Below are 12869 nucleotides of genomic sequence, written 5' to 3'. Positions count from 1 at the left end.
CTGGTGGGTTTGAACCGCCAACCATTTGGTTAGCAGTCAAATGCCTTAGGCACTACACCATCAGAGCTCCTATGGAGATATAATACATTGTAAAAAAAAAAAAAACAGAAAAGAAAGTACAGATACTAGGATTATCAAACAAAAGTTCTAAAATAATTATTATTTTATGTTCAAGAAATTGAAAAAAATAGAAAATTTCAATCTAAACTTCATTTTGGAAATTAATCAACAAGAAGTTATAGAAATTTAAAATAAATAAAGAATTCTATAAACAGATTCAACAGTAGGTTTTTGTATTGATAAAGAGAGAATTACTGAACTGGAAGTAAACCAGAACAAAATATGTAGACTGAAGAACAGAAAGCCGAAAGGGTAGAAACGTCTGCAAAAAAAAAAAAAAAAAAAAGAGTATAAGAGATAGGGTGAAAAGAGGGAGATGTTCCAAACTAATGGGAAAACTGGAGAAGAGATAATGGGGCAGAAACATTATCTGGAGAGTTAATGGTTGAAATATTTCCTGAACATGAAAGACATCACTTTGCAGATATAATAAGCCAAATAATTTGCAATCAAGAAAATAAAACAGTATAATCTAGGGCATTGCCTAATACAACTTTCTGGAATGACGGAAATATTCCACTCTGTGCAAGCCACTGTAGCAGCTGCTAGCTAGATACATTTGGGTACTGTTCTGGTTACCTAGTACCACTCTGACAAGTATATACCACAAATGTGGATGGCTTAACAAACAGGAGTTTATTGTTACAATTTGGAGGCTTTAAATCCAAGTTCAAAGTGCCAGGCTCTAGGGGTTGGGTGAAATCCCCTCAACCTTGGCTTCAGCTCAGCCTCCTGCTCCTGGCCCACTGAAGCTGGAGGCTTTTCTTCACTCAACTACTGGCTGTTGACGCTGACAAGCCCAAGGTTGATAAGTAAAAAGGCACAGCCCTGATGTTACCAAACTACATGGCAGGCCATTGATTCAAGTCCATTGAAAGTCCCAAGGTCAGCAGAACATGCCAGGCTGCTGAACAACACGGCTACATGCAGGGTCCAAGCATGCCATAAGCTAGAGACTATCCCCAAGGTTTCTCCTTATGTACAGGAAGCAGCCCACACCCCAAAGGCAGCTACTCAGCTCTTAGTGGTAGATCCCACCATGGAGTTGATTGCCAGTCTCATCATGGGGAATAACTACCACCAGCTGCCCAGCCACTCAACCAGGCCCTGCCAAGTTGACATACAAATTTAACTACCACAGGTATTGAGTGTGTGGTACATGGCTAGTTCAACTGTGGAAATGAATTATGTTTTAACTTAAATTTATGTTAAATAACTACAGATAGCTAGTGACCATTTTATTGGGCAATGTAGATCTGTAGTAAAACTAATAAAAAATAAAGAAACAGATAAAATCTTTAAAGAAATCAGAGAAAAGATATTACAAAAGTACAACACATAGCTCTCATTGCTACATAACCATGGAATCCTGGAGACAATAAAACGTGCTAAAAGAAAATAACTGCAACCTAAATTCCATATCCAATAAAAATATATTTTGAGAATGGAGATGAATTCTGCATTATATCTAATTTAACCCAAAAGCCCTATTGGAAATGAATTACACATTAGTCTTACAACTTTCAAGATATTAAGGGTTTTTTCTGGTTTCCCTGTATTCTACAAAATCATGTGCACAATGGGCCTTCTTCCATTTACCCAGGAGAGTTATCACACCCTGGGTAAACTTCTATAATATTCCCAAATGTTATGTTGTTGGTGATATCCAAAACTATATTACATGAGAACTGAGAAATGTTTTATACAATTTAGGTATTAAACTAATTCATATATTAAGAAAATTCAGTTTCACACCAAGAATAGTGCCAGGACACTGGTTTTCTGATTTCTAACCTCATATATGTTCTTCTATATCATGATGTTTCAGAATTGGGACTCTTTCTACTTACATTCTGTCCAGCATCAGTATAGCTTCTCTAAACCATTTTGAGTCAATCAATTAGCAAGTTTGCTATCAGTTCAAGCTATCAATTTCCAATCTTTCCAGAATAGTGGAAGAAGCATTACCTGAGAATCAGAGGTCTTACCAGTTGAGGCAGGCATGTTGCAGAGAATACCACAAATTTTATCTGGGCCTGTTTATTCCAGGATCATTAATACGTTCCACAAATAAGCTATATAAAATGAAGTGCATAGTCTAAAAGAGGTCTGAATATAATTCTTATTTGTTAATCTTATCATGCAATAAGGAGCTCTGTATTTTGAATGACTTACTTTTCTTCACCTCATTCACTTCGCTAGAAGAGACAAACACGTATAACGTGCCACAGAGAAAGTTGAAAAAGCTGTTCTTAACAGTCACCATCAATTCATTGTTTTCAGTGACTGTTGTCTAGAAGTCAAGACAATATAGCCAGTTAAACAACAAATAAACCCACACTTCTACTTGTTCCATGTTGGTAGGTTAATGTAGTCTAAAGAATCGAGAACCACCATCATTATAGGGAGAGCATGGTTTGGTGATTTGCATGTAGCTTTACTTATTTAACTAGATATATTGACTTAAGCAATATAGGTTTCTGAACTGAACCACTTTTTAAAGATAAATGATAACTTCAAAAATCTGACAATTATTAGATAATAGATAATTGTTAGTCCTGGGTAAATACCAGACCAGGAGAAAAATAAAATTTTCAACTCATATCTATTCTTTCTGTACTCCCTTCCTACTCTTATATCCTCAGGACCATCTGGCTAGGAATTGGATGTCTGTGGCATAAAGCAGGTTGAACAGCTGTTTGACTCACTGCGTTTGATTCTCTGTCATTTGGTAGATTGAGATTTCTGTTGAGAGTACCACTTGGAATTTTTTTTTCAAAAAAACTGTATTTTTGAATGTGAGATTCGAAATACAGTGAAAAAATGGTGTACATCCATAGACTAATAGTGCCTAAATGAAATCTGATGGGTTTAAGTAAAAAAAAACTAACTTTCAGGGGTTTAAAGGGATATTCCTAAATGGGTTGGGATGGGTATAATAGAATGTGAATACAGGTTTTCTTAAAATGTTAACATAAAAGATGATTCTTGCTTTAGATGTGTGGACTAGTGAGGACAGAATATCAGATGAGTGTCAATAACACTCTACATAAGCAGCTGGATGAAAGGAGCTAGAACATATATACTAATGAGAGACAAGTTGTAAAAATACAGTAAAGAGGTATTAGAGAATCATAGAGAGTCACTAAGTCAAGGTCTCTGTGCCTGGCAGGAGCAAAATAACAACAAAAACAGCAGCAGCAACAATAACAAAATACAGTCGGTTCTCCATATTTGTGGCAGTTAGTATGTTCTACAATGTCACAGTACCCATTGAATTAGTGAACACTGCATTGCTCCTCAGAGAGATACAGGGTTAGGTTTCTGTGAGCCTCTGGTCACAACACTGTCATCAACTGATCAAAATATAACTTTTTTTCATATGTGTTTTTGTATAAAGATATTTAATATATAATTCTTACAAATAATTAATGATACGCAGTATTTCTTTATAATAAAACACCTGCCAAAAATGGTTTAAACTTTTCCTCACCCTGAGTAATGTAACCATAAATTTGTTTATCTTTCAGCCTCATAACTATGCTGTCTACTAGTTTTTTTCAATCTGTCATCATCTCATGAATGCACATGCTTGGCCATTGTCCCATCTTTCCCAGAGCTTCACCCCATGCTATAGATGCTACATTAATACTTTTCAGAGCAGCCTCAGAAACACATCAGTGAATCTTCTTTTTTCTGGATGTACTGTATTGCTGATCCATTAACATTGAACACGTGGTGAACAGTATTATCTAACACACATATTTATCTAACACACATATATAGTAAACATCATCGCCTTCTTGAGCTTAGAGACATTAAAAAGCACTTGCACACTAAGCTTGTGGGCCATTTAAAACAGTGAAATCACCAACAAAAACACAAAACATGAGAAACATGGCATTAAATGTATCACAAAAAAGGTCACTTGTTTATAAATGAGAGCTGAAACAAGAAGTCAGAGCATCACTGTGTTCGATTTCAGCCAGGAATGTGCCTATCGGGTGAGTCAAAATTTTCACCACTCTGTGCGTGTCTAGAAATGACCAGGAAATCATAGTGGGTATTGATTTCGGGATAACAAATACCTTTTGGCAAGTTGGCAAATTTACAAATACAGAATCTGCAAATAATTCACAATGACCCTTCCTTGAGTTTCCAAGGTGGTACCTCTATGGAAGTTGATTGCTCAATCTTTCTTCTGAGGAGTGGCTGGTGGGTTTGAACTGCCATCCTTCTGGTTAGCTGTCAAATGCCTTATGACACCAGAGTTCCCAAGATTAATGTAGTTAATATTTAAAGAGCACTTAGTGTATGCCATCACTGGTCTAAGTTCTTTGTATATAATAATTAATTTAATCTTCTTGACAATCAGAAATAACTATTGAGATGATAACTATTGTAATTGTTCCCATATTTATGGGAGAGGAAATTGAGGGCAAAGCATTTAAATAACTAGATCAAGATGACACAGCTGGTAAGAAGTGAAGCCATGGTTTGAAGCCGTGGCTTAAAACCAATAAATGCATCTAAATTCTTAGCCAGAGGATGAAAAATACTACAGAGAAACAAAACACACTTGAATTAAGCATATACTTTAACATGCATCAAATTAAGATTTGGGATTTTCTGTGTATTACCATTCAGCAAAGCCTGACCAAAAGGAAAGACACCCCACCGCAGCCGAGGTAACAGCAGATCATTCGAAGACTGTCATGACAGATTCCTTTGAGGTAAATTTATTGGGGTCCTTTGTGTGGAGTATATGTATGTATGTATTTATTTATTTATTTTTACTAATGTGCCTCTTCCATCTACATCTTCAGACCAGAGTATACCCGAATGTAAGGCTTTGCCTTCCAGTAAGGTCTCCAATCATTTTCTAAACATCAGCAATCCCAATTGTCAGGAAATTCTCCTTCCATATAAAATTAATCATTGACTTTCTGACTGAAACCCATTTGTTCTATCTGATCTTTACTGGAGATGGGAGACACATACTTGATGAAGGTAGTTAAAATTCTTATCACCTTGACTTTTTCTTTTTTATTTAGTAACTCATTTAAATGTACTTCTGCTAAATCCTATTTTAAAGTCTCCCTGACATTAATTACTGATATATATTCAAGTCTTTCTGACAGGGCTATTTTGCCATCTTAAGTGTACTTACAGTGAGATTTCTCATCTTACCTCTCCATTTTCTAAGGGGTGTATCTTGGAATAAAACGAAGTGCAGATGACCTCATCGTCTTTGGCATAAGATGGGGGTCCAGTGCGGGGATAAATATTGTAGAGGGTTAGGCACTCTGTGTCAGTCACAGCATGATACTGCCATGGCTTGTATTCAACATTATCAAGAGAGCGTTCCAAGATCCAGTTCCCAGGCCGAGGGGAGTTAGCTGCTTTCACAATCACATACGCAATCTGGAACACCTGGGGAAGGGTAACAACAACAACTATGTAACGTTTAATTCCACAATATTCTCACCATTTTATACCAAGTATAAGGCTAAATGCTATAATTTTTTACTTCAGACTTTATTCTATAACCCTATTATGATCTCTAAAATTATTTTGCTATTACATGCTCCATATGTAATAATTCTTTGCTAAGAAGAATTTTTGCTTCATACTGACAGTACAACTTCAAAAGAAACGGATTAACATTGGACTATAATTCTCTACAATCTCATTGACATCATTTTACCTAATATTTAAAGTTCCATTATAATCATTATCACCTAAAACATTGATTTCATACCAATTTATTCACCCTACTCTGTTAGAGACTATGAAATATGAGATAGAAATCCCATGTGTGACTACTGCTCAATAGCTTAGAAATCAAATTTACTTATATCACTTAATCCTCACAAAAATGATTCCATTTAGATGAATTCAGAGTGGTACATGGAGTTTTGGAGGAACAGTTATGGATTCAAACTGTGGTTCCAGGATTTATGTAATTCTGAGCAGATTATTTACATAATCTCACCTCTCACCTTCTTTTTCTGCAAATTAACATCAATAATGAGTAGGCTACTGAGGTACAGTTTGGATTAACTGAGATAATGTATGCAGAGCAGCTGCCACAAATCTTAGTAGTAAATAATAAATGCCAATTCTCCTATATCCCAATATAGAAAATAATGGAGAAAGATATTTGAATGGTTTGTAGATAGCTGATGGAAACTAGAACATATTAAATAAAGATTTTCTGTTTTGAGCCAAACAAGAGATAAACTTGTGGAAAGAAATGGAAAATGAAGGAAAAAAAATCTTCAAATTACTATTAGTCAGCAGAGTTAAAACTGAGGGAAATGTGACAATCTTCTATGTTCAAATCTACATAGAATTTGCAGCATGAAAAATAAATATTGTGGATGTTTTGCCATAGTGCATACATTTTCTTTACCCATGGTACTCCAAAAGTCATTAGTGTGTAAGAATAATGCACAGACATTATGGATCGACATATATGTGCAATAGCCACAATTAAAAAAAAATTTAAAAAGGTATAATTTTGTTTAAATTAAAGTCCTTCCCTTCCATGGGTTGATAATATACTGTAATAATGAAACAACATGAGCATGAAAATTGGAGTAATAAAGTAATATGGTATGTTACTGATTTCTAAATGCCATTAGACATGGGAAGCTTGACAACTATAAACAGCACCTGGCTGGGATCAATGGTCATGCACAACTTGGATGACAGGTTCACTACAATATTATTAAAAGGCCTGTATTATTCATGAAAGGAAGGTGTTATAAATAAACTTTATTATCTTCATTGTTTTGACATGGCATCTTCAAACATATGTGTACAGGATGAGTCATTGAACATCCTAAAGAGCACAGTTCCACTCTGACACACAGGAGGTAGCCATAAGTTAGAATCCACTCCAAGGCAACTGGTATAGAGGTACTAGTATATATGTAAACACTAAGAGTTCAATTTAAAAATATGAAAAGTTGGCATAGAAGGGGCATAACACAGATGTCTCTGATACTGGTCCTTTGAAATCTTTACCAGAATGTGGACACACTTGTGTGCAGTCAGGGAAAAATCGGCCATCAAATATGTGAAAATAAGGCTTGTGTCTGGTAGGAAGACACAGGTGGAAGAACAGGTAGTTAAAATATGGATGCCTCTGTACCTGTTATTAAATCTCTGTGCCTAAATGCCTCCTCTTCCAGAGATCATGAATGGAAAATCATAGTAAAAGAAACAGTCAAGATATCTGTTCTGATTGGTCTGGGTTTTGGCCATTCTGTGTTATGGAATATCACTCCTGGTGATAAATATTGATAAATTTATATTTACAAAGTATACATATGTCTATATGCATATAAATATTTGAATATCCTTAGACATTTAGAAATAGAAGCACATGAAAATATTGCAGCTCAAACTCTGGAGTTTGGTAATGAGGAGTCAATGAGACAGGAGGAGAGTTTTTTTAATTTTTCTTTCAATACCTTGCTATACTCTTTGAATTAACATAAATATGTCTTACTTTTCAATAAAATCCTTTTTTAAATAAATGAAAATTAAACTAAAATACATATCAGACAAAGGAAAAGATTCAAAATAAGATTGAACTCATTAACTCAACTATCTTTAAAAAATATTGCCTACTTATTCATTTTTAGACAGTATTTATAAGGAATTATGACTTTTAGACATTTCATGTTCAACAACTCTGTGATATTCTCACCAGCATGGAACTTCCTTATAAAGAAATCCACAGAGAAACATACCAATTGAATAATCTGATAATGAAGTTTTCTCCACTACAAAATATGAAATCCTCTGGTTCTAATTAGGTAATCCTAGAGTATTTCTAGGAGCTCTAGTAGCATAATGGCTAAAGCACTTGACTGCTCACCAGAAGGCTGGCGGTTCAAACTCAACAGCCACTCCTCGGAAGGAAGGTTGGGCAATCCTACTTCTGTAGTGATACTGCCTCGGAAACCCAAGGAGGGGTCGCTATGAGTCGGGGCCGACTCGACAGCACATAACAATAACAACAACAACAGAGTATTTCTGACAAAGACTATAATTGACAAAGAATACAAATAACTAAAGTATAAGCTCATAGAGGGCAAGGACTATAGCTTTTATATATTAAAGATACTGCAATATTTCATTACAATTCTTTAGAAATAGTTTTCATTCAGCACTTATTAGATTTAGTTGAATAACCAAATCGTCACTGTAAGATGTTGCCATGTTACTCCTATTAGCTTAACATAGGTCTCTTTCGTTTGAGTGTAAATCTCAGTCAAGGCTAGCATATTTCTAAATTTCAACAATACTTAATCATTGGCTGTAAATAAGAACTACAACTTTTGGGTGCTTGTCATATCATGTCTCTATGAGGTAAGAAAGTTAATTAAGCTCCTTTACTCTCTGTTTCCTAGTCTCTCTTTTTTCTAAAATCAAAATCAAGGTAACATACACCCACTCCTCACTTATTGAAATGATTAGATTCTAAAGATCAAGTCATTATGTGAAAATCAGTGCTATGCAAAAATGTAGGATGACCACACTTGAACACAAAACGGGGGATGACTTTATCATTACATAAGTGCCAAATTACAGCATTGCATAATTGCTAAATTAAATCATTATATAACTGCCAAACAACTGAGAATCATGGCCTGCCAAGTTGACACAAAACCATCAGAGCCAGCATTTCTCTCACCCTGAACCTCAGCATTTGCTACTGCCAGACACATGTCATTCATGTGCCAACTCACCGGATACTAGATTTTTACTATGGTGGTAAATGTGAAATGTCAGATAACTAGATAGTAGATAATGAGGAGATGGCATATATAAGACATTGTAAAACATAGAAAGAATACATATCTGAAACCAAAAACTAAACTCATTGCTATTTAGTTGATTCCAACTCATAGCAACTCTATAGGCCAAAGTAGAACTGACCCATAGATTTCCCAAGACCATAAATCTTTATAGAAGCACACTACTATACCTTTTTGCCATGGAGATGCTGGTGAGTTTGAACTACTGACCTTTCTATTATCAGTCAAGTGCTTGAACCAATGAACCACCAGGGCTCCTAAGCATCTATATTAATGTTATTCCAGAAAGAATAAATATATAAAGATATTTTTAAAAGATAGAAAACAAAAAAAAAAAAGAAAGAAATATTAAATTGTGTACTCAAAAAGAAAAATTAAGATACACTTAGGTTATGGGTAAAGAATTTGTTTAGGAAGTGACTCAGCAAGCAAATACAGGAAGAGACCAAATTCTCTTGGAGCTGGAGTGTGGATTTATGATGTAGGAGCTTCTGTGTTGGCTGTGGAATAATAGATGAAATCTATGAAAGAAAGTTGCACTAGAAACCCCACAGGCTCTTTGTATAATTCAATATAATAGCCAACATTAAGTGACATAGAAAAGCAGTCACTGCCTTGGAAAATCTTAGAGAAATTTCTTTTCAAAACAACATCCCTCTCTTTCATTTCTCTTCTGTGGATTCTTTTACATTTTATGCAAAATTAAGTTACTTGGCCTGTATTATTTTTAATGAACTTTTAAAAATGTGGTAAACAGCATTATTTAAAAAAAAAAAAAAAAAAAAGAGCACACTAGAAGGCTTCAGAAAATGACTAAACATTTAACAGTGGTTTTCTAAGCACTCCAAAAATGTAATGGCCCTAGTAGAAAAAATTATCTGGTTATGAATGCTACTTTCATTAACTATGCCTTGTGTTTTCAGTAGAAAGACTTTTCAAATGCAGTTGTTCTAAAACCTATTCCAGATGAATAAAACCTCAAATTGTAGTAGTATGCAACAATAAAGTATTCTTTTAAAAGAAGGACTATTATACTGACTGCTAAGGTTCAAGGAACCTAAGAATGATGTACAGACATTTTTTTCTGTTGAACAACACTTTTTACAAATTTGGTACCCCAAATGAATAAACTAACAACAACAAAAAAAGCAAACCTGCAAAATAACTTTTGAACTAATGTAAAACATTTTGCATGGTAACAAAGAGAACTTTCTATCTCATCTTCCAGTGTTACTCTCTGGCATGTTACCTAACAAATACCATGTAATTACTTTACTGGTGTAGTACTAAATTAGATGGGTCTCTTTTTTTTTAATTTATTTTTGTGATAAGCAAAGTATTAAGAACTTGATGTCATTTTGATTGGAATTGGAAAACAAGGCCTTTCTGAAGAATGCTTCCCAAAGTAACAAGTAACAAGTAACATACAATGGCCTTACCTCAAGGCTAGTATAAAATGGTACTTATACAGCACTTAGGTAAAGGGAAGAGTCGTTATCAGCTGAGGTAAGAAAGCTAGGAGGTTGGGTCACTCTAGACATTACCCTGGGGTTAAAAGTATCACAGCTCCCCTATATCCCATGCAGGTAAATCTGATGTATAAAACAGATTTTCAGGAAAGTATAGTATATGAATTTTTCAAAAATACTATCATCTGCTGTAATTTTTTTTTTTTTGCTGCCAATATTTATTAAGTAGGTGGTAGATACATGTATGTTGGATTCTTCATTTTTTTTTTCTTTCTTTTTTTTTTTTATTAGGATTTGGGTGAAGATTTACAGAGTAAATTCACTTTTCATACAGCAGTTCACATATACTTTGTCTCATGTCATTGACCAAAATTTACAATGCAGCAGCTTCCCTCCCACTTCCTCCCCATAGTTACCTCCTCCCAGTGTCCATCCCTTCATACTCTTCTGCACCCTGAGCTATCTCCCTGTGCATAAGCAGCCCTTCCTTCTCCCATGATTGTTCTCTCCAGGGCGTCATCTGCTATAATTTTGAGGAATCAAATTTGTCCCAGTTTCTCTGTTCTCAAAAGAATCACAGATTTGGGAAAATGCGATAAGAGTATGTGTTTCAGAGACAGTACTGAGAATCTGAATAACACTGGACACAATTAAAAGTCCCTGTATGATGCAAAGTGCTTTCACTCTACTTACCTAAAGGGTGGTGGCTTCCAAAAAGACTACAGCCAAGAAAACCCTGTAGCATTTCTACAGATGTGTAAATTGATTATAAAGTTAATTTGAAGAAGTAACAAGCCATAATAGCTAGGAAAACCTTGAAATAGAAGAGGAAGGAATGGAGTAATATAATGTTAAATGAAAAAAAGCAATGTGGATAAATTGCAATTGTTTACACGTATTTGTGCTCATCCAGAATACGTACATGGATCAAGAAGAAGTCACTCAAACAGAACAAAGGGATACCACCTGCTTTAAAATGCAAAAAGGTGTGTGATAGTGTTGTATTCTTTCATGATACTTATTTAATCTGTATGGTGAACAAATAATCCAAGAAGGCAGACTACTGGAAGAATGCAGCATCAAGATTGGAAGAAGACTTGTAAATAACCTGTGATATGAAAATGATACAAGTTTGCTTGCCTAAAATTAAGACAACATGAAGCACTTATTTATGAAAATCAAAGACAATAATTTACTGTGGATTACACTTGAACACTAAAGGAAAAAATAATCCTTACAACTAGACCAATAAACAAGATTATGATAAACAGAGGAAAAAAATGAAATTATGAGGCATTTCATTCTATTTGGATCAACAATCAATGCCAGTGAAAGCAGCAATCAAGAAATCAAATGAAGTATTGCATTGGGAAAGTCTGCTCAAAAGACCTCTTTAAAGTTCCAAAAAGTGAAAATGTCTCTTTCACAACTAATCTAGCCTGACACAAACCATGGTCTCTTCAATCACCTCATTTCATGTACAATCAATCTAAAAAGAAATGCAACTGGATGGAACAAAGGCACAGGTAAGATGGCAGAATAGACAGACAAACTACACAGACCCACTTCAACAAAGAAAAGGGGAACCAATTAGCAGAGACACAGAAGATAATCTGGGAGCCCTGAGCTTTGAAAGGAAGGATACCAAAGTGGACTAAACTCCAACTAGTAGAAGAACCTGTATGAAAACACCAAAAAAGGAGACATATGGACCTATGGTCTGTCAGTGATCCCAACAGCAAAAAATATTGCCAAATAGTAATAAGACCTAAGAATTAACCTAAAAACCTGCCCTACTAGCCAGGGGCTGCACGGAGGACTGCATTGGTGGCTGGTGAATAAAAGAGAAAGCAGCAGAGAGAGAGATGGGCTGAACCATGGACTTTTGGCTGTTCAGAGGGAGCAGCCATTTTGAATGTTTTTTGGATATTTATAGTGACAGGATTCTCTCAGATTCCAGGGACCTAAGAACAGGCTCCACTTGTGGGGTGAGGGGGAAGGGGTGGGCTTCAAGGACATTCTGGACACAAACAACTGGAAAGTTAACAGAGACCTAAATACAACAACGTCACAATGTCTCGGAGAAAACAGACCATCACAGTCCACACAAAGAAGCAAGATAAAGTGGTAGAAACAAGGGAGCAGAATACAGACCCAGAACACATCCCTGAAGAAACAGCAGCATTGGAATTTCCAGATAAGGAATTCAAAAGAATGATATTTAGTTGTCTTCAAAGGATTGAGAGACAGATCAAGGAAAACACTAACAAAACCCTAGGACAATTTCAGAAGAAAATACAAGAACAAAATGACAAAATAAATGAAAAATTAGAAATGATTCAAAATCTACAGATAGAACTACAGAAGATTAATACTAAAATGTCAGAAATAGATAACATATTGAATGGGCAAAGGAGTAGAAACAAATCAATGGAATACAGAATTA

At 35.1% G+C, this 12869-nt stretch overlaps 1 protein-coding gene across 1 annotated transcript in view; it reads right to left on the bottom strand.

The window, feature by feature from the left end:
• The window catches only part of LAMA2 (laminin subunit alpha 2), a gene marked incomplete at its 5' end in the record, with an annotated part of 713189 nt that overhangs the window by 625571 nt on the left and 74749 nt on the right, over nucleotides 1-12869 (bottom strand). Inside the window, one exon of the mRNA XM_007947384.2 lies at nucleotides 5311-5553. Coding sequence (XP_007945575.1) covers nucleotides 5311-5553 — 243 coding nt within the window. The remainder of the gene's footprint in view (nucleotides 1-5310; nucleotides 5554-12869) is intronic.

Source organism: Orycteropus afer, unplaced genomic scaffold (genome assembly GCF_000298275.1).
Source record: "Orycteropus afer afer isolate SDZICR_OR568_19922 unplaced genomic scaffold, OryAfe1.0 scaffold00182, whole genome shotgun sequence".
In the NCBI taxonomy this organism is placed as follows: Eukaryota; Metazoa; Chordata; class Mammalia; order Tubulidentata; family Orycteropodidae; genus Orycteropus; species Orycteropus afer.
Note: the sequence above shows the minus strand (reverse complement) of the source record. Positions and strands in the feature narration are given on the sequence as shown.